General features: G+C 51.3%; 2 protein-coding genes across 4 annotated transcripts in view; one reads left to right on the top strand and one right to left on the bottom strand.

Moving 5' to 3' along the window:
- The window catches only part of NLRC3 (NLR family CARD domain containing 3), a 71,475-nt gene extending 58,523 nt beyond the window's left edge, over positions 1-12,952 (top strand). For 2 of the 3 annotated variants that reach the window (XM_077827722.1, XM_077827721.1), the window contains exons 14-19: positions 4,370-4,453; positions 5,862-5,945; positions 7,242-7,325; positions 7,786-7,869; positions 9,358-9,441; positions 10,909-12,952. In XM_077827722.1, the coding sequence (XP_077683848.1) occupies positions 4,370-4,453; positions 5,862-5,945; positions 7,242-7,325; positions 7,786-7,869; positions 9,358-9,441; positions 10,909-10,999 (511 nt within the window). In that variant the 3' untranslated portion in view covers positions 11,000-12,952. The remainder of the gene's footprint in view (positions 1-4,369; positions 4,454-5,861; positions 5,946-7,241; positions 7,326-7,785; positions 7,870-9,357; positions 9,442-10,908) is intronic. The other variant, XM_077827723.1, reaches the window with a different exon arrangement.
- A 6,357-nt stretch (positions 12,953-19,309) lies between these two features.
- CLUAP1 (clusterin associated protein 1) overlaps positions 19,310-22,024 on the bottom strand; it is a 157,599-nt gene continuing 154,884 nt past the window's right edge. Inside the window, exon 12 of the mRNA XM_077828100.1 lies at positions 19,310-20,463. Within this exon, the coding sequence (XP_077684226.1) occupies positions 20,311-20,463 (153 nt within the window). The 3' untranslated portion in view covers positions 19,310-20,310. The remainder of the gene's footprint in view (positions 20,464-22,024) is intronic.

Consider the following 22,024-nt stretch of genomic DNA (forward strand, 5'->3'; position numbering starts at 1 on the left):
CTGGCAATAAGCTGATAAACCTAACTTCATTTCCAGGCAAATTTGTTGGAACTATAGTAAAGAACAGAATGATCAGACACATAGATAAACACAATATATTGGGGAAGAGCAACATAGCTTTTGTAAATGGTGAGACATAATCTCCCATCTATTGGAATTATTTGAGAGTGTCAACAAGCATGTGCACAAGGGTGAGCCAATGGATATAGTGTACTTGGACTTTCAGAAAACCTCTGACAAGGTCCCTCGTGGATCACTAACTGGTTAAAAGATGAGAAACAAAGGGTAGGAATAAATTGGTGTTCAGGAACAGTCAACATGGATTCACCAAGGACAAGTCATGCCTGACCAACCTGATTGCCTTCTATGATGAGATAGCTGGCTCTGTGGATATGGGGAAAGCAGTGGATGTGATATTCCTTGACTTTACCAAAGCTTTTGATATGGTCTCCCACAGTATTCTTGCCAGCAAGTTAAAGAAGTATGGATTGGATGAATGGACTATAAGGTGGATAGAAAGTTGGCTAGATCGTCGGGCTCAACAGGTAGTGATGAACAGATTGATGTCAGGTTGGCAGCTGGTATCAAGCAGAGTGCCCCAGGGGTCGGTCCTGGGGCTGGTTTTGTTCAACATCTTCATTAATGATCTGGATGATGGGATGTATTGCACCCTCAGCAAGTTCACGGTTGACACTAAGTTGTAGGGGGAGAGGTAGATACGCTGGAGGGTAGGGATAAGATCCATAGTGACCTAGACAAATTGGAGGATTGGGCCAAAAGAAATCTGATGAGTTTCAACAAGACAAGTGCAGAGTCTTGCACTTAGAACGGAAGAATCCCATTCACTGCTACAGGCTGGGGACCGACTGGCTAAGTGGCAGTTCTACAGAGAAGGACCTGGAGGTTATAGTGGACAAGAAGCTGGATATGAGTCAACAATGTGCCCTTGTTGCCAAGAAGGCTAATGGCATATTGGGCTGCGTTTGTAGGAGCATTGCCAGCAGATCGAGGGAAATGATTATTCCCCTCTATTAGGCATGGGTGAGACCACATCTGGAGTATTGAATCCAGTTTTGGGGCCCCCCACTACAGAAAGGATGTGGACAAATTGGAGAGAGTCCAGCAGAGGACAACAAAAATTATTAGGGGGCTGGGGCACTTGATTTATGAGGAGAGGCTGAGGGAACTGGGTTTATTTAGTCTGCAGAAGAGAAGAGTGAGGGGGGATTTGATAGCAGCCTTCAACTACCTGGAGGCGGGTTCCAAAGAGGACGGAGCTCGGCTGTTCTCAGTGCTGGCAGATGACAGAACAAGGAGTAATGGTCTCAAGTTGCAGTGGGGGAGGTCTAGGTTGGATATTAGGAAACACTGTTTCACTAGGAGGGTGGTGAAGCACTGGAACGGGTTACCTAGGGAGGTGGTGGAATCTCCATCCTTAGAGGTTTTTAAGGCCTGGCTTGACAAAGTCCTGGCTGGGATGATTTAGTTGGTGTTGGTCCTGCTTTGAGCAGGGCGTTGGACTAGATGACCTCCTGAGGTCTCTTTCAACCTTAATCTTCTATGATTCTATAAAATTGTCAGTTTTTGCAGTGGAGAGAGATAAATAGTGGGGTCCCCCAAGGATCTCTACTGCAGCCAGTGCTGTTCAACATATTCATAAATGATCTGGAGAAAGGGGTAAACATTGAGGTGGCAACATTTGCAGATGATACAAAATTACTCAGGATAGCTAAGTCCGAAGCAGAGTGCGAAGAGTTACAAAGGGATCTCACAAAACTGGGTGACTGGGCAACAAAATGGCAGATGAAATTCAATGCTGATAAATGCAAAGTAATGCACATTGGACAACATAATCCCAACTATATATACAAAATAATGGGGTCTAAATTAGCTGTTACCCCTCAAGAACAATCTTGGAGTCATTGTGGATAGTTCTCCAAAAACATCTGCTCAATGTGCAGCAGAAGTCAAAAAAGCTAAAAGATTGTTAGGAACCATTAGGGAAGGGATAGCTAATAAGACAGTAAATATAATGCTACTATATAAATCCCTGGTACGCCCACACCTTGAATACTGCATGCAGTTCTGGTTGCCCTGTCTCAAAAACGATATATTAGAATTGTAAAAAGTACAGAGAAGATCAATAAAAATGATTAGGGGGATGGAACTGCTTCCATATGAGGAGAGGTTAAAAAGACTGGAACTGTTCAGTTTAGAAAAGAGATGACTAATGGGGAATATTCTAGAGGTCTATAAAATCATGACCAGGGTGGAGAAATTGAATAAGGAAGTGTTATTTTACCCCTTCATATATCACAAAAACCAGGGGTCACCCAATGAAATGAATAAGCAATAGGTTTAAAAAAACCAAAGGAAGTTCTTCACATGATGCACAGTCAACCTATGGAACTCATCGCCAGAGGTTGTTGTGAAGGCCAACAGTATAAATGGGTTCAAATAAAAATTAGATAAGCTCATGGAGGACAGGTCCATCAATGGTTATTAGCAAAGATGGTAAGGGACGCAACCCCATGCTCTGGCTGTCCCTAAGCCTCTAACCACCAGAAGCTGGGATTGGACAACAGGGGATGGATCACTCGATAATTGCTCTGTTCTGTTCATTCCCTCTGGAGCATCTGGCACTGGCTACTGTCAGAAGACAGGCTAGTGGGCTACATGGACCACTGGCCTGACCTAGTCTGGCCGTTCTTATGTTCAGATGCAAAACCTGCAGCCATATCTCCACTGCTGCCATGAGCAATACCCCCCACAACACACCTTTCAAGATCCATGGGTCCTACACATGCCTATCATAGCAAGTGGTGCACCTCATCCAGCGCACTGAATGCTCCAATAACAACTATGGGGGTGATACCAGACAATCATGCCGCTCTCAAATGAACTCACACAGAAAACCTATAAAGACAGAAACACTCCCTCACTTGTGGGCACACACTTTCCCACAAAATGATCACTCCATAGGTGACCTCTCAGGCCTGGTCCTCAAAGGCAACCTGTACATCACCTTCAAAAGACAGGCCTGGGACCTTATCATATCTTTGCTAGACACTTAAAAAATCATGGTCTTAATAAAGACACTGGATTTATGATTTATTACAATAAGGTGTAACCCAGTAGCCCCCCCTTTTTGTCCTGTGACCGCAGAGGTGTTAACGGGCTGGTTTGCCTTGAATGGTCTTTTGGAATAACTTACGCTGAACAGTCTGTTCCACCTTGTCTTTAGCTTTGACATGCTGGGCAGGTCTACACTTAAAACACTGCACTGGTCCCGCTCTAGCGCTTCGGTGAAGATGCTACTATGCTGACCGAAGAGCTTCTGCCGTTGGCATAGTTAATCCACCTCCCCAAGAGGCAGTCACTAGGCTGACTGGAGAAGCTCTCCTGCCAGCTTAGTGCAGTCTGCACTAGGGTTTAGGTTGATATAACTGCCTTGCTCAGGGATGTGGATATACAGGGGTGTGGATTTTTTACACCCCCGAGCAACGTAGTTATACCGATGTAAGTTTGTAGCATACACCTGGCCTGTGATTGCCTTTATCAGACCTGAAGAGGAGCTCTGTGGAGCTCAAAAGCTCGTCTATTTCACCAACAGAAGTTTGTCCATTGAAAGATATTACCTCCCCACCTGGCTACTGTATGATGACTTTTCAGTGGCCTGTGGGACGGTTGGTGGTGAATTGGAGTCGACATCCCAGACCCCTCCCACCGCTGGCAACCTTTGCAGATGCAAAAGGTTGAATGGGCCCTAGGCGCTGAACCCCTCTCTCGCCTGGAGCCCGTCCTCTCTCTCTCCAGCACTGTCAGGCTGGCAACTGTCACCAGCCCTTCAACCATGTCATTTTTTAAGGCTGAAAAGCCATACGTGCCCCAATTCTTCAGGCCCTTTTATTAATGTCTGATTAATCAAAGCTACTACGTTACCGATGGATTGTGTACTGTAGTGTGATGGATGGATTTGCATAGTGGTGTTTGGAAGCCTCAGATATGCAGGTTTACAGAATTACAAACTAGGTACGTACCCCCCTGGAGATCACAGCCTTTCACCTGCCACCACGGTGCTGCTACTTCTGAGTTCAAAGGCAGCAGCTGTTCAGCAGTGCCCAAGGCTGATAAGTGACAGTTACGGGCAGGATGTGCAGAAGGCTATTGTGTCCGGTACAAACCCAGGGGGGCTTTCATTGGGTGGGATGCAGCTACTCCACAACAGCCTGCGGAGAGCTATCCCCTCTTGCGGCTGGTCCCCCAATGAGAAGGGTCCGTTCCCCTTGGCCGGGGGGCCTCTCCCCATTTGCAGAGTCCCGCCCCGCCCCCCAGTGGTCACCCTTCACCGCCCACTCTCTTTGCACAGCCTGCAGTGGAACTTCATCCAGTCGAAGGCAGCCAAGGCGCTGGCCCAAGCACTACACTCCAACACGAGCCTGACCAGCCTCGAGTAAGTGGCGCCTGCAGCATGCCTGCCTGCCTGGCCGCATCGCTGGCTCAGGGTGCGAGGGTGCTGGGGTGGGGGTGGTCACATACTTGCGGGGGGTTAGGATTTTGTGCTGGCGGAGCAGATCAGACCCTCCCTCCCCCAGCAATGCCAAAGCCCTGTGCTGTGGGGGCATCGCAGAGCTGCCTCAGGGAGTGTGTCCCGCTTGGCTCAGTGAGTCTCTGGCAGGGGCTGCATGCGGCATGTACGGCTGGGCTGTGGATTGGGGGAGGACAGGAGGCTAAGCAGGAGCAGGGCAAGCAAGGGGAACCAGCCCTTTTGTGGGCTCAGCTGTCTGCTGAGGAAGATTCTCTGGGGGCTCTTGCGCCTTTGCTCCCCCGGCAAAGGGGGTTCTGTTCAGGACACGCACCCATTTCGCGGTGTCCTAGTCACTTACCTCTGACCAGCCAGAGCCAGCAGGGGGCCCCGGCAAGCACACCCTAGACTAGTGGTTCCCGAGCTCACTTGTTCCGCAGGTCCCTCCAGGGACCCACTCCCTCCCTCAGCCAGCTCCTCTCAACCCTGGGTCTGCCCTGCTGGAGCATCACCCACCCCCGCACAATAAACCGCTCGTGACCCACGCAGTCAGGGTCCTGCAGCATCCTCCTTTGTGGCCACTCAGCCTGCTCGGTGTTCTGGCTGGGGGGGCTGCCGCCATCCCATGGGCGATGGAGGAGAGGGTCGTAATGCCACAACGTTGCATCGGGGACGGGGGGATACTTGCATATACTGACAGAGCCCCTAATATTTGGACAGCAGGTCACTCTGTATTGGGTATTTTTGTTGCCTTATATCTCACTGCCTGGCACCCTCTGAATTTCACCCTATTGAGAGAGACCTGTTCATTGCCCCTCTGGGCTCCATCGTCTCCACCTCCAGGGCCAGAAGGGATGGGATCACCTAGGCCGACCTCCTGTATCCCACAGGCCAGAGACCTGCCCCACAATAATTCCCAGAGCAGAGCTTTTAGCAAGACATGCAATCTTGATATAAAAATGGCTAGTGATGGAGAATCCACCACAACTCTTGGGCAGTTGTCCCAGTGGCTAATTAACCACACTGTTAAAAATGTACACCTTATTTCCAAGCGGCTGGATCTTGTCACTGGGCAGTTTCACAGGCTAACAGCACACCCCCATCTCACCATGGGGCAGTGGTCTGCATGTGTCGTCTGGAAGCTGCAGCAGTTTGGGGCATACCACTCAGGGGAGCCAGCTTCCCACTCAGGGGAGCCAGCTTGTGTCCCGACCCTGTCAGGAGCCATTAACCCTCCTCCCAGAACCTCTGTTGCCTGCGTGACCCATTTCCCCATGAATGTGCTCTAGGGGACAAGGGCCATATATGCTGTCATGTGGCACATGCTGTGTTTCAGTTTGCAGGAGAACGCTATTGGCGATGAAGGCATGATCGCCCTTGCTGCTGCTCTGAAGGTGAACACCACTCTCACCACCCTCTGGTAAGTGTCCTCGTGGTGCCGGGGGGGGGGGGGGAAATATGCCCTGTATGTGAAATGTGTAGTGGTGTGCCGAGCAGGGGCACTCAGCCTGCTGGCCCCATCTGGACCGAGATCCTCCAGGCAAACAAAACCTGGTGCTCCCCAGCTCCTCATAGTCCTCCAATCGCTGGACTTCTGGAGAGTTTGGTAGCTAGACAGTTGCACTTGTCCCACTAGGCAAGAGCTCCCAGTCAGACTAGTGAGCACAGGCTCCCTAAAATGGGGGGGGGAGGGCACTGGTGACTGAACTGTGTCCCCACCCCTGTGCCACCCCTTCTCCCTGAGCCCCCACACACCCCTTCATCCCAAGACCCCACCCTCTGCTCACTCCTCTCTGTCCCCTTCCTCACATCGCTCGTCCTTGCGGCCCGTAAAAAGTGATGGGGCCATGCCCCCTGGTCACAATGCTGTATGGGGGTGCATGGCTGCCAGGTCGTAGAGTGACATTAGATCCTGCTCATTAGAATGGCAGTAAAGAGTGTGCCAGAGTGAGATAGGAGGTGTGTTTGTGAGCGGGGAAGGGAAGGGTGGCCACGGGACGGCAAAGGCGAGCTATTGCCTGGGGGTGAATGGTTAAGCCATGTCTCCTGGGGGCTGAGCCCCCTGGAAATCTGGGGAGATGTCTCCCTCTTCCATTGCCGTTGGGTTGTCACAGGCAGAGAGATGGCTGGGATTTAGCTGGGCCTGCCCCAGTTGATGTGCCAGAGCTAATAAAGTTGGCCTCAAGGTCCTACAGGAAGCGGGGCTCCCGCAGGCTGCTAATTCATTGGACAGAGAAGTCCTTAGCTGCTAGGGGATGGCTATAGGTACCTGCCGCACTGTACTTCAGCACCATGTCCTGCAGAGAGCCAGCCACCCACCCGGCAGCAGGGAGTCAGCCCTGCTTTGTAGTCAATTAGCTCACAGAGACTGTTGTGTCTGTCTGTGCTGGACTCCAGACACAGTTTCCTCTTCGTTTATTGGCGAGTTACTCGGTGGGGCGAGTGTTTTAATAGAGAATGCGCTGCTGTCTGCCCGGCTCATCAGTACATCCTCGGCTGGATCAATGCCCTCATGGCAGGCCTGTCTCCTCGGGCTGCCACGCTCCTCTGCAGGATCAACGTGCTAGGAGAACGGCATTGGCTTGTGAAGCTGGCCCCCACAGCCTGGGTTTCTTGGGTCCGGTTTGCCAGCTCAGTGTAATGAGTGTCTGTCGGGCGCAGGCTGGCTGGGATAGCTTGCCATGAATTGCACTGAACGTTCCTTGTTCTCTTGCAGCCTCCAGGTGGCTTCGATCGGGGTGGGCGGGGCCAAAGCCCTGGCAGAGGCCCTAGTTGTTAACAGAACCCTCACAACTCTGGAGTAAGTGTTCCCCAGCTGCGCTCCTTCTCCAAGCAGTCCCTGCGACTTACCTCTCCTCGGGCCCCTCCAGGAGACAAATCCATCAGCTCTGTAGCATGTCCGTCTCCAACAGCTCATTAGGCTGGAAATCCTTTGGGAGCCCTCAGTTCCAGCATGTCTTAAGTCCAGGCCAACTGGCATGTGCTCTGTCTCCCCCACTGTCCCTCAACCTGCCTTCTGTGGTTGTATGACAGGTTTCAGAGTAACAGCCGTGTTAGTCTGTATTCGCAAAAAGAAAAGGAGTACTTGTGGCACCTTAGAGACTAACCATGAGCTCACGAAAGCTCATGCTCAAATAAATTGGTTAGTCTCTAAGGTGCCACAAGTACTCCTTTTCTTTTTGTGGTTGTATGGAATCCCTGTATTAGCTTTCGGCGCTCTTTGTCCTAATCGCCCTTTTGTATTTCCTGCTTCCCTGCAGCTTGAGAGGAAACTCCATCGGTGTGTCTGGAGCCAAAGCTATGGCCAACGCGCTGAAGGTCAACCGCAGTCTCCGCGTTCTGAAGTAAGTAGCTGCCATGCTGGGGCAAATGCTAAAAAAAATAAATTGCATTCTCAAAGCTACAGTAAAAGGGTGGAAAGGTGGCAAAGTCCAGCACTCAAAAGTTAGAAAGTTCCTGAATGAAGGTTCCCTGTGCAACCTTAATTTGGCTCCCTGGTGCGCATGCATCATGATACAGGCTTTAATTACCTGATCACATACTATTTCCTCCCCCCACCGCCACTGGACCCCTGTCTCTTTCAGTGCATAGGAACTAATCCCCTCAATCTGTCTTGGAAATCGCTGAACTGCGTTTGCTGAAATGTTCCAGACAAATTCAGCCTGAGGCAGATGCCCAGCATGGGAAATTTCAATCCAAATGGTCAAAGTTATAATTGAAAATGGAGTCTTATAATGGAAAGTGTCAGGCAACCTTATCTAGAGGTGTCGCCACCAGCACTGTCTACAACGAGTCATCAAAATGCTTCCAAACTGTCATGTATCTTTTCTGTATCTAAAAAGCAGCTTTGGCCCTAACTGGCTTCCTTTGATCTGACTGCTAGTGATAGATGGTTCCATCACACTTCATCATCAAAGGAGCAGCTGTGATGTCACAATCATCTATTGTTACTAACCCTCTATTGTGACATGGACGGAATCAGGCAGGGAGAAGAGGAGGAAGAAATCCAAGTCAATACACATATCCCAGTATGGATAAAAATAGAGGGTTTAACTGATAAAATAGATCAGACTTCCTTATTTTTTTAATTAAATACAGGTTTATTTTTAACAATAAGCCTATTTAAAATTAAAGTAAGGCCTAAACTTACTCTATTCTGTTAAAATCACTTTAAATTAAATAAAAAATATATTAAGCAGTATATATTTGCTGCCGAAGTCTTTAAGAAAGACAAGTCACTGGAAGATAGCGGCTAAGCAGCTGAAACCGGAGGTTGACAGCAGTCACCCTTTTTTTCAGGTGCAGAGAGAACATTTTCTTCATTTGAGTTTAGTCAACTAGTTCGGTTCAATGACTAGTTCATTCTAGGTTAAGAAACTGATTGGAAGTTAGAACAGCGGGAAAGCTTGTTTTCTTTTTCCAATCTATGAATAAAAATGACGAGCTCTACTAGTTCTAAAATCTTGCAGGACTAACCGGAAACAATCGGTTCAGTTCACTAACTACAGATAACAGTTCAGATGTTTAATAAAACAATTTGTTTTAGTTGCAAAACAGTGATAATTTTTATCTTATGTATCTAGCACATTAAAATAGCTGTAATGGTACCAACCAATGAGACTCAAACTTTCTTTAGGAAAGTAACTAAAAAGTGAAAATGCAAAACAAGATTAAAATCGAGGATGTAAATCAAGGTTTCCTGCTTTCTGACTGAAATCCATGAATACAACTGGTGTTTTAAATTGCTTGGATTTAAATCAGTCCACCCTGACAGTTCTGCCCGATGCTTTCTCCGGGCCTCACTTCTTGATGAGTCTTTGTCTTCCCTTCAGCCTCCAGGAGAACTCCTTAGGCATGGATGGAGCTATCTGCATCGCCACAGCTCTGACCGGAAACCACGGCCTCACCTATGTCAAGTGAGTGGCAGTTGAGTGCCCAGCTACATGCGGGCATGGTTGGCAGATGGACGGAGACGAGGGAAAGAGTGTGAACCCACCTGCCTCCGGGACCATGGCAGCTATGCTGTAGTGTCCCTCTGTGGTAGCATACAGTGTCACTTGTGAGACCCACTCCGCCACCCCATACCTGGCCCAGGCTGCCGCCTAACAATGGAATGCCCAAATGCCACAGGAAGCGTGAAGCCCTGCCTCCAAGTCCCTGCCAAACACCACTGGGGGGGCTAATGGGGTCACCAAGGTGTGGAACCCTCTTGAAAGCCAAACCTTCCCCAGGACCCCCACAGGGCTGTGCTGTGCCAACCCCTGGGTCCCTCCAGCTCCCTCGTGGCCTGGGCTGGCCTTACCGACTGCTTCTTGGCAGTGTCCCCAACAATGCCCAGGCAGATGCTGGGCCATGGACTCCAGCCTCCCAGCTGTTGGATGGGCTCAGTGCCCAGAGCTGCCTTGGAATTGGGGGCAAGCTCCCCAGGCCAACAGGAGCTTGCGCCAGGCCCCTGGCATCAGTACAGGGCCTCTAGGGACAAGGAAGGGGGCTTGGCTTGAAAGTTCATGCAGCATGTGTGGGCTGAATGTCGTTTCCAGCCCGAGGCCGGTGGGGGGAGGGATTTTCCTTGGGTGGGCTGACTTGGGGAGCTGGAGATGGGGGGTGGAGGGTTAGGCGCAGGAGGCTGAGGGTAGCAGAAGTGGGGGGCAGCGCTTTTCCTTCCCTGACCGTCCCTTGCTCTCACTGGGCCCTTGTACCTGCAGGACTGGACGACCTCTCCTGCCCTGTGGGAGCCCCAGCCATAGCCCCTTCACCTGCTGTTATGCCAGACACTCCTGCTTTTCCAAGTTGTCCCCCGTCTGGTCCTGAGCCAAAGCCGGATGTGGTTTGGGCTGGTATCAAACAGGATGCCATTTTGAAGAGGGTGCTGCTCTGCCTCCATGTGGCATGAGCTTGCACACACCATGTATGCGAGGTCACACCAGCGGGAACGGGTCTCCCAGCCCCCTGGGGCACATCTACACTGCACACTGAGCCCAGGCTCTGACTCAGGTTTAAGCCCAAGCATCTTCCATCCCCACACAGATCAGTGTGACTCAGATCTGAAAGAGCTCAGGATTCGGCGCCTAGGACCCTGTGCGGGGACGGGGGGTGAGCCCGGTCAGTTTTCAGTGTGCACTCAGCTCAACCCACAGACCCGAGCCAGGGGGTCTGCACGGTGGCCGTGGAGCATGACTGTGAGACCTCGCTCCAGCAACTGTCAGCCCAGGTTTACAATGCAGTGTGGGCATGGGGACACCGAGTCCCACAGACAGGGGCTTAGTGCGCAGTGTGGCTATACCCCTGCCAGCTGGGCAGTCCTGCGCTGGGGTCAGACCGTGCTGGGAACTAGTGCGGCTGTGCGCTCGCTGAGGTCATGCCTGTCCCTTGTCCTCTCCCAGTCTGCAGGGGAATCGCATCGGCCAGTCCGGCGCCAAGGTGATTGCTGACGCCATCAGAACAAACTCTCCGCGCTGCATCGTCGAGATGTGAGGGCCGGCTGCACCGGGAACGGCCAGCGCGAGTCCGCGACGGGCAGGGGACGGTGCAGAGACTCACTTTAATGATAGTGCCGGGTCAGCTCAGCTGGCGGGTTCCCCGCAGCAGAGCGCGGCAGCGCAGGGAGCCGCTTTCCCAGCTTGACCCACACGGCCAATCGAGGCCTGCTGGGCCTGGAACGCCCCCGCGGACTCTGACTGGCTCAGAGCGCTGCGTGGGGTGATGGAGGTGCTTGCTCCAGCTGTGCTGAGGCCTAGGGGCACCAACAAAAGCTGCCGCCGGGGCTGCTCCTGCAGGTGCAGAAGGACGTGTCTCTCTTAGCAGCACGGGTGAATGAGGGCACCGTTGTTCCAACGGCCGCCGGGCCTAAGGAATGAGCTTGCTGCAGCCAGGACCATTAAAAGGCAGGCAGGACGGGTGCGGTGGGAACGTGGTTGGAAGAGGGTGGGAGGGACGCAGTGCCAGCAATTTAGTCCCACCTCACTTACCCCTGTAACTGAGAAACCCTCCTGCCCTGCTACTGCCGAGCTGGTCCTGGGATCTCCATGGCACAGTGGAGTTGGTGGTTCAGTAGGGGCAGGGCTTGCCAGGAGCCCTCCTTCCTACCCGTCATGTGAGGCCAGAGTACTGTGCACAAATACAATGCGTTTAAAACTGTCCCTCCAGGACAGAATGTCCCCACCTCACAGCCTGGTGTGTGTAGGGCCTGGTGCTGTGTGTACCTAAATGTGTGAGCATGAGGCACTCAATGTTCAGGTACACCCAGAGCTTCCACCACGGAGAGACCCCCGCAGAGCCAGATGGTGGGAATTATTTATACAGTTATGACTGGACTGCACGGAAACTTGCCAGGCAGCTGCTTCCCCCCTGTCATTATTGCCCAGCCCTCAGGCTGTATGGCTGTTTAATCCCATTGGGGTTGTACATGGCAGGGCCATGCAAATCTCTGCTCCCGAGGTTCACCACATTTCCTGGAGGAAGTTCCATGATGGTTGGTGTGTCCTGCTTTAGTGGGTCTCTAACAGGAAACCTCTTGCTTCCATCAGCTCACGTGGAGCTTTGGCTTGTGAGTACCTCCAGGCCTGTAGAATGAATAAACCACCGTGCTCATGCGGCATCTAACAGCGAGCGCCTTGGGGCTCGGCAGGAGACTGACCATTCACCATTCAGTGTCTATTCCCCTGCAAAGCGAGAGGTTTAATGGTCTAGCATGAGCCCACAGAGGGGGCTGCAGCTGTCCAGCAAGCAAGTGGGAAAAGAGGAGAGGAGAAGAGCTGAAGGAGGGGAAGGTGACTGTAGGGTGGTTGGGAAATGAAGTGCATGGAAAGTGGATGGTTCCTGCCCAGTTCAGTTTATTTCCAGCAGGTGTCTGCTTCCGGGAGCTCCTAGTCACAAAGTTTTGCCACGTGAAACAAAATCTTTAATCCAAACTGACCCCATGTTCTGTGCCCTTCTGAAGGCGATCTTGCTTGGCTGGTCTGCTGCTGACATGCTGTGACCCTAGGCCAGCCATGGCACCTCTGGGGCTCAGCTTCCCCCTCTGCAGAATGGGCCCAGTGAGAACAACCCAGCGTGTGGCCAGCTGGCAGGGCTGAACTTGTAATGCCAGGCTCAAGGGGACAGATTTATAAAGGTATTTATTGATTTCAGTGGCCGTTAGGTGCCTAAATATCACTGAGTGGCTGGGTCTAGGTATCTGCCCAGGGTTCCTAGGCTCTTGTTTGTGCCTGTTGCTGTGGTGAAGCAATGCAGTGAGCCCTCTGGAAGGGGCGATGCCTGTAGCAGGGCTAAGAGCCAGGCTGCAGGGCCTTCCACCACAGCTGCCTGTGCTCTTGCTCAGTCTAGGGCATGAGCGTCACGCTTGCCAGCCATGCAGCAGCGAGATTCTAACAAGGAGCGTGACCGGTGGGATGAGGTGCCAAGCTCTGGAATAAACGGATTCCTAACCGAAGCAATGACGTGAGCATTCTTACCCGCCCTCCTGCGCCTGCTGTTTGGGCATTTCAAGGGGGATGGATTGTAGGTTCCATCCTCTCTAGTGTGTCGGACGCCGTGTCCCGCCTTGCTAGGAGCGGGGCAGCACTCCCCTGCTGTGCACAGCGTGTGCTACGAGGTGGAGCCACCCACTGCATCAGTGCAAAGGCTCCATAGCCATAAGGAGCAGGGTGTGTGGGAGCCCTGGGGCAGCGCTGAGCTGCGGGGCAGCACTCCAGCCATGCCAGAACCTGGCCTGGAGCTGTCACACGCTGTCTGACGCTGCTCCTGGCTCTTTGAGCCCACAACATTTAACCCATTCGGACCAGTAGCAGTCTGGCCTTTTGTGCGCTGGGGGCCCCTGGTCATGCAGCCTCATTGGCTCCAGGCGAGGTGTGGAGGGATTAAAAAATGGAGAGGTAAATTAGCAGCTGGGGCTAATACTGCCCTGCCCAAGGCCTTGAACATGGGTGGATCCACATTTCTGTCCCTGTCCCCACCCAGGTCAGAGGTCAGCTTCTCTTGGAGGCATGTCAGTGACTGGCCCAAGCGAGCAGCCAGTTGGAAAGAAAAGCTGCTAGTAGAAATGGGCTGAAAAGCAGCAGGAAAATGCTGACTCTAACAATAACTGTGCCCAGGCGGCCCGAGCTCACCACGGGTTCGTTTCTAAACGCTTACATCCAGGTTCCCTTCAGGGCGTGTCTGGGGGAACAATGCAGCTAAGCCCAGCATGGTGCCACCTTATGAAAAGGCCCATGGACTTGCCAAACCTCCCTAGTTACCCCTGCCCCCCGCCAACTAATGGAAAGTGCAGAACCTGCTAAGACCACAAGGCTACTGGCTGGGGCTTCTAGCCAGAGGCCGGAGCCTCAAAGGTATTTAGGCCCCTAACACTTTTGAGGGTCTGGGCCAGAGAGCCTGAGCCTCCCTCCACAGGCAGATGGCGCTCGATGCAGTTTGGCAGCTGGGAACTAAGAGCTGTAGGCTGGGTCACCCAGCCCTGGAATTTCCCAGTAAAACAAACTGGAGCAGGACACTTTTTTTCCCCTGAGAATACCCTGTCTCAGCTTCCCCAGCTGGGGGAACCTTCTTCCAAAAGGGCAGGGCAGGACAGCAAGGCTCTCCCCAAATCATCGGCTGTTTGTCATGCTGGCCCCAGGATATTATACTCCTGGGGGAATTCTGAGCCACTGCACCTGCACAGAACATATGGCCCCTGCAGATTTCTTTGCTTCCCTGCAGAAAAATGACTTTCTGACGGGGAAGCAAAGGAAAGCCACAAGAGCGGTCATGCGACCCTCCCCAAGCAGGATGTTTCGGGTGCCCAGGGCAGCCAGGAGAGAGGTAAAACACTGCGGGGCATGGGGCAGGACCGGGGAAGACCCATCTGGTTGCTCCTACCTTACGCTGGGCTCAGCGGCTGGTCACAGCTGGGCTGGGGAGGATGGGTCTTCCTCTTCCCCTAAATGGCATTCAGGGCCATGTCAGACTCACTTCCAGATTTCTCCTTTGGCTGTAGGAAGCTCTGCAAACTCCCCACCCCCCTGCGCTTCCTGCACCCATCGCTCCTCAGCTGCAGGGTGAGGGATCTTTGTACAGGGAGATGCTCCCCCACCTGCCCAACCCCCGTGCATCCAGACCCCTCCTACCCAAACCCTTCCACTGAGCCTCACCCCCCTGCACCCGACCCCCTAAACCCCACTCCCTCTGCACCTTGACCACCCCGATGAGCCCCCCCCACCCCGAGCCCCCAACCAGCTGCACCTGGAGCCCCACCCAACTGAGCCCTACTCCCCCAGCATCTGGACATCCAGACCCCCTTCCCCCTGCTGAGCCCCAACCATCTTCACTTAGACCCCCCGCCCCACAGAGTCCCATGACTGTTGTATCCAGAACCCTGCAACAAGCCCCTGTGCAGCCAGATCCCTCCTGCATCTGGATTCCCCCACTAAGCCACCACCCCAGAATCTTTTCAACCCACACCTGGATCCCCCCACATTAAGCCCCTCCACCTTTGGATCCTGCCTTGCTGAGCCTTCCTGCCCACACCTTGTGCACCTGGCACGGAGGGGCAGGGCACTGGGGTGTCTCTGGGGCAGGGCCGGTTCTTGCCCTGTGCCAGGGTTGGGTGCAACCTCACTGCTGAGTCTATTTCCCGGGGGGCAGGGGAGCTGCAGAGTGATCCCCAGTGCTATGCTGGAGCCTACACATTTATTTGACAAATAAAATTTGCAGAATTTTAAAACACTGTGCTCAGAATTTTTAATTTTTTGATGCAGAATTTTTAATTTTTTGGCGCAGAATGCCCTCAGGCATATATGATATTACCATGATAAGGTGGGTGAGGTAATAGCTTGTATTGGCCCAACTTTAGTCGGGGAGAGAGCCAAGCTTTTGAGTGTATACAGAGCTCTGCTTGAGTCCTGGGAGTGGCTCGTATCTCACCCACCTGGTTTCACTGAATCAGATGTGCAGGTGTTTTTTGGCTGCAGTGTGCAGCACTGGGGCCTGGGCCAGTCAGTCCACGCTGAGTGGCACGCTGTTCAGGGCACCTTGCTCTCTGCATAAGCCTGAGCCAAAGCTAGGAATGAACATGGAGACAAAAATGCTTCATTTAAAGCAGTAGGCCACTGTGAATTCAGTTCCACTGGCGTAAACACAGCGTCAATGCAGTCAGCTAGGCTTTATATGGGTGCCAGCGCTAAGCTGAGATCAGAGGCTGGCCTGCAGTGTTCCCGGGGCAGTTCAGCTCCAGGAGGAACTTTTCTCTTTCTGTCTTAAGAACTGGCACCTGGAGCAATGAGAATTACCCCAGGCTGCATCCACAGCTCAGGCGCTACCCATTCTCCAGTGAGCCCTTGCTGGGTAAGCTGCATACAACTAGGCAGGGAGCCCCGATGAGCCGCTGTCCCAGCTGGTCATCACTACACAGCCTTTGTCAATCCCACAGCGCAGGAAGGCGGGGGAAGGAGGTCTGAGCCACGATAGGTTTCCCCATATTTAAAATAGGAACTAGTCCTTGTTACTGTGTGGTGCTTGCTGGTCAAACGGCTATCTTACTGGGGACCCCGTAGATCCAGCCTGCTCCTGGAGACACCACCTGACCTCAGCCCTCCACTTCCCCTTTGAAGAGCTGGATGCACCTACTCTGACTACATTGGCCTGTCACGCATGACTGGTGGTTAGCAATAGCACAAGCCTCGGCCGCACTCACCTCCACTTACTTAGCAGCAAACACAGAAGCGCAGGTGTTGGTTTTTTTTTTAAATCTCTGCTCTGACCTACCACAAACAAGCCCTGTAGCTTGTCCCCTCCAGCCTTCAGAGCAGAGTTCAGCAGTGAAGGCCTGTACAGTTGATCAGTGTTCCCAGCACTGAGCTCAGCAAACCCGTTTATCCGAACAGCACAAGGGAATGAAATGTGTTTAGCTAAACAGGCAGCTTTCCATGCAAATGATTCACTGGGGGGGAATTTACTCATTATCCACCAGATGGGTATTTCAGGTAAAAGGGGGTTGGCTAAGCAAATGTCTGCTGTAATGGCTTCCCTTTCATGCCTGTCTCTCCCCAGGCCCCAGATGGTATTTGCCCAGGGGCAGCAGATGTGCTACCAAACCTCATCTACTGGAGACATGCATGCGTGTGTGTCTTTAGATGCACTGAGCTCAGACCCTATGCCCTAATCTATGGGGGTCTTGCACTTAGGGGTCAGCAGGATACTAGGGCCACCTGCCACAATGGGAGCTGTTCCTTGGCAGCAGTTTGGCATGAATGGGCCTGACTCCTCACTGAGTTGCACTTTGTGCCATAATTGACACCTGGGCGAAGTGGCTTTTCACATCAGGAAGCCACACAGCGGTAGGAGCATTTCAAACCCACGCTGCATTCCCTTTGCACATGTGTAAATGGCTTCACAAGGGGCAGGCGGTGGCGAATCGAGCCCCATGAGCTGTGAATTCCCAGCGCCATGACGCTAAGGCGTGAGTGGAGTCAGTGATTTCTGCAACAGCTTTTTTTAAAAAAAGCTTTTTTGCGGCAAATCCACTGAGTGCTCTTAAGGGCCCTTCCTGGAGCCTTCAAAGGGCGTCTTGTCCAGGCTGGATGCAGTATGTTAGCCTACAAACTGCAGCCTTGTTTGGCTGAAGCTCTATATGGACGGTGCTAGGTGGCAGTACTGTGCTCTGTGTTCGTACACAGAATATGTTTGACTCTGTCTGATTCAGTTACAAGGCAGACAATAACACATGGGAAATGTAACTAACAGCACCCCAGCACAGGGACCAGGCTTGATTTTATGAGCAGCAACTCTCAGTCTGGGGTGCGACCTCGGTTTTGATAGGTGGGGGTAGTGGAAGCAATGGCTTCTGCCTCTCTCAGTGCACAGCGGATTCCCGGCAGAATAGGTAACTAGGGTTGGAAGTGGAGGTAGAGCGCAGGTCCCCTGCTAACCGCTGGAATGGTGCTGGGATTCCATGACGGATTGTGGAGCGTAGGCCCCCCTGACAGTTCACAGCTAGCTAGCACCCATGGAATCACACAGCAGAAAGGCAGAGGGCTCTCTGTTCTCTTTGAAGCAAGTGGCAAAACTCCCTTTAACTTACTGGATGTACAATAAGGCAAACAGGTCTCCTAGCAATCCCAGTTATGGTGAGTCTTTAAAATCTAGGTGAGTTGCGATATTATTGGTATTGATTTGTGTTACCATAGCACCTAGGAGCTTTCATCATGGACCAAGACCCCATTGTACTAGGTGCTGTACAAACACTGAATAAAAAAAGATGGTTCCCTGTGCACCAACATAAAGTTAGACTTCAGCCTCCTTGCTCTACTGACTGGCACCATACTGGTGTGAAAGGAATGGCTGGGATGGGTGGAGTATTGGTTGATCATAGGATGACTATGAGCTGCCAATGTGATATGGCTGTGAAAAAAGCTAATGTCGTCTTGGGATGCATCAGGAGAGGTATTTCCAGTAGGGATAAGGAGGTTTTAGTACCGTTATATAAGGCACTGGTGAGACCTCACCTGGAGTACTGTGTGCAGTTCTGGTCTCCCATGTTTAAGAAGGATGAATTCAAACTGGAACAGGTACAGAGAAGGGCTACTAGGATGATCCGAGGAATGGAAAACTTGTCTTATGAAAGGAGACTCAGGGAGCTTGGCTTGTTTAGCCTAACTAAAAGAAGGCTGAGGGGAGATATGATTGCTCTCTATAAATATATCAGAGGGATAAATACCAGAGAGGGAGAGGAATTATTTAAACTCAGTACCAATGTGGACACAAGAACAAATGGATATAAACTGGCCACTAGGAAATTTAGATTAGAAATTAGACGAAGGTTTCTAACCATCAGAGGAGTGAAGTTTTGGAATAGCCTTCCGAGGGAAGTAGTGGGGGCAAAAGATCTATCTTGCTTTAAGATTAAACTCGATAAGTTTATGGAGGAGATGGTATGATGGGATAACATGGTTTTGGTAATTAAATATTCATGGTAAATAGGCCCAATGGCCTGTGATGGGTTTTAGATGGGGTAAGATCCAAGTTACCTGGGAAAGAATTTTCTGTAGTATCTGGCTGATGAATCTTGCCCATATGCTCAGGGTTTAGCTGATCGCCATATTTGGGGTCGGGAAGGAATTTTCCTCCAGGGCAGATTGGAAGAGGCCCTGGAGGTTTTTCGCCTTCCTCTGTAGCATGGGGCACGGGTCACTTGCTGGAGGATTCTCTGCTCCTTGAGGTCTTTAAACTACAATTTGAGGACTTCAATAGCACAGATATAGGTGTGAGGTTTTTTTGTAGGAGTGGTGGGTGAAATTCTGTGGCCTGCGTTGTGCAGGAGGTCAGACTAGATGATCATAATGGTCCCTTCTGACCTAAATATCTATGAATCTATGAAGAAATTCACCTTGAACTACTTAATGTTCCTGCCTTCCTGAAGTACTAATAATGAAGAGGGTTAGATGCACATTTGTAATGCAGATGTAGGGTAAACAAGGGCAGATTTCCAGATGTAGAACATGCCAGGCCAGCAGGGTGCCAGAAATATGGGAACAAAACTGGGCCACTCAACTGTCCTGATGAGCAAGCGCCAAGGTGAAGTGCTCTCATCAAGCAGTAATGTCTGCTCCTGTGAAGCTATGACATTCTACAGCAGTGCTGACAAGCAAGTGAGGCAGATATAACTGACACATAAAGTGAATGCACTTGAGCTTTCTCTAACCTACATGGTTTCTCAACAAGAATTGCGCCTGCCTAATCTACTAAAACTTCTCAATAAAAAAGGTGACATGAATCAATGCGGAAAATACATGTATTTCTGAAACACGGGAATCTATATAAACAACACAACTTGTATAGCACGCAAGAGGACAGCAGCATTTGATAGTACAATAGACTTCTGTGGCTTTTTAGACTTGTTTATGGAAGAGAATCTCTACCCAGTTGTCATATCGGAAGGTATCATGCAAAAGACATCCAAAGAAGGAAGGTCCAGTAAGGCACGCATTGCAATGAAGGCAAACCCTTAGACAGTTAGACAAACTTTGGACATATTTGACTGCACTCATTGCAAGAGACTACAGCCTGGTCTACATATAGGCTCAGGACTTTAACTAAAGGGCTGATGCTTATGGTGATTTGGTTCAACTGCTGCAAAGCCCTGTGACGGTGGTTCAAGAGTGGATTATTGCAGTTTTGCTTAACCCGCTTCCTGAGAGATTTAAGATAAATTACTGATATAAGATGGGTTTATGCCAATATAACAGCATCCACACAGTGTTCTGCAACGGCTTACCTCTATCAGTTTAATATCACACCTGTAGTTAAACTGGTGCGCCTCTGTGTGGTAACAAGCCCTTAATTTGGTAAGGCATCAGTTTTGGCTAAATCAATATAAAGCAGGTTTAAATCAATTCACATGTACCCACACAAGGGTTTTACGTCAGTTGTAACCAGTTTTAGTTACACTTGTAGAGGTTTGTGTGTAGACAAGGCCTAAACGACCATTTGGTAGTGGTTTTCAAAGCTTGGAGCCCTAGTTCTAATGCTCAGATACAATCCCACTTTCCAAGAGGTTAAGTAAACAAGTTTTTAATATCACATCACTTTTAATTATCATCAGAATGAGTCAAACTTTGGGAAAGACGAGCAGGGAAGAAGATTGGCAATTAAAGTTTAACTGTCACTATGAAAATAGCTTTATTATTTATCAACTCCAAATTTTATTCCGATATAAAATACCTGCAGGACCAGCAGTGTGTTACATTCCCAAGCCTTGCGCTGTCTGAAGTTTTCATCTCAAGATGTTGAGTGGTTCCACCTCGGAAGGAGAGTCAGAAGTCATTATCACTCTCCTCCAGTGGCTCTGGCTTCCTGGCCCGGCGATTGGCCTTGCTGGGAGAGATTTCCATGCTGTCATCTTCAATGTCATCCTCATCATCATCTTCATCATCATCCAGGTCAATCTCACTATCCTCCGACTCCTCCTATAAGAAAGCAGTGGGTACTGAATTCATTGCCAGTCCCTTCTCAAACCAGTGCTATCCTCAATGGCCAAAACGTACAAAGCCTGCAATGTACATGTCTTCTGTGTGCCCAGAAACATGGCAGGGGGGAAACCTGCACATCACCCTCTTCTGAGAAGAACTGCAGTCACATTCCCTGCCCATGCTGAAATTAACCAGAACCACATCCCTCCATCCTGAGATAATGACCCAGTTACCAAGAAACACACAGTGGGGTGGGGTCCAGTTTTGGATCTGGCATAGGGAGTAGTAACAGTATATGGCTTCATTACTGAGCCAACAGCACAGGCTGGAGCTGCTGACTCAGAAATGATCGGAGACTGGAGCCCTCACCACCGGTGGGAACTAAAGACACTACACAGCTTTCAGCAGCAATCTCCCACTTTGCTAGGCAGTGGCTGCTCCACTCATGCCGCTGAAGACCTCCTTTCCAGGCCCCCAGTGGGATGCTGACAATGGACCTCTTTACCGCTGCTGAATCCAGGGGGACAGCAGGACCATAGAGGGAACTGTGGAGTGCCCTAGGATAAGGGTGACGAAAGGAACCACAGGAGACAAACCCACCTGTGCCTTCGTGCTGGAGGTCTTGTGTTTACCTGGTTGGGCTTGGGCTGATCCCGCCTTGGAGACCGACAGTGGAGAGAACAATGGGAGATGGAGAAGGGAAACACATTAAAAAGAAAAGCAAACAGAATGCAACCAAAGTGAGAGCAAGGAAAGGAGGCAGCAGTGGAAGCTGCTCACAGCCGAGGGTGCTGTGCACAATGTCTGAGCGGTACTGCAAAGCGCGATGCTACAGGAAGGGATGCTGGGAACACGGACAGGACCTGGAAAGCCAACTCCAAACAGCATGCACAGGGCAATGGTGCCCAGAGACGTGCTGCTCACCAGTGCTAGAGGTCTGCAGGCTGTCCTGCATGACTGTCTGCCAGGAGCCAGGCTCCCTGGAAGAGAATAGAGCTTCTCCCTGAAAGGGGCATCCCAGACTGGTTGAGGGAGACAGGGCGGGGACAGAGGAGAGAGCAGATGGGTAAGAAAACCAGCCCTGGGCTCACTTTGCTCCCCACTGCAAAGATGTTGGCCTGGGGCAGCAGGCAGCTTCTTGGAACCCACCTTCCTTCTCTGCCCCTGCAGCAGCCCCCAGTGCACCTGGTCCCAGGAGCAGCTCAGCCAGAGCTACAGGCTCAGGAAGCAGCTCACCAACCCTGAGGTCGTGTCTCTGCTCTCGCAGCACACAGCTCAGCTGCCACAGGAGGTGCGCTGCCCTGGCACAGGCCGAGGCAGCCAAGCCCTGTGAGGATGGTTATCATTATTACGGTAGCTGCCCCGCTGGGTTGGGTGCTGGAAGGGAAACCCAGACCCTGCCCTGAAGGCAATGCGTATGGGGATTTGATAGCAGCCTTCAACTACCTGAAGGGGGGTTCCAAAGAGGATGGAGCTCGGCTGTTCTCAGTGGTGGCAGATGACAGAACAAGGAGTAATGGTCTCAAGTTGCAGTAGGGGAGGTTTAGGTAGGATATTA

Source organism: Eretmochelys imbricata, chromosome 10, assembly GCF_965152235.1.
Source record: "Eretmochelys imbricata isolate rEreImb1 chromosome 10, rEreImb1.hap1, whole genome shotgun sequence".
In the NCBI taxonomy this organism is placed as follows: Eukaryota; Metazoa; Chordata; order Testudines; family Cheloniidae; genus Eretmochelys; species Eretmochelys imbricata.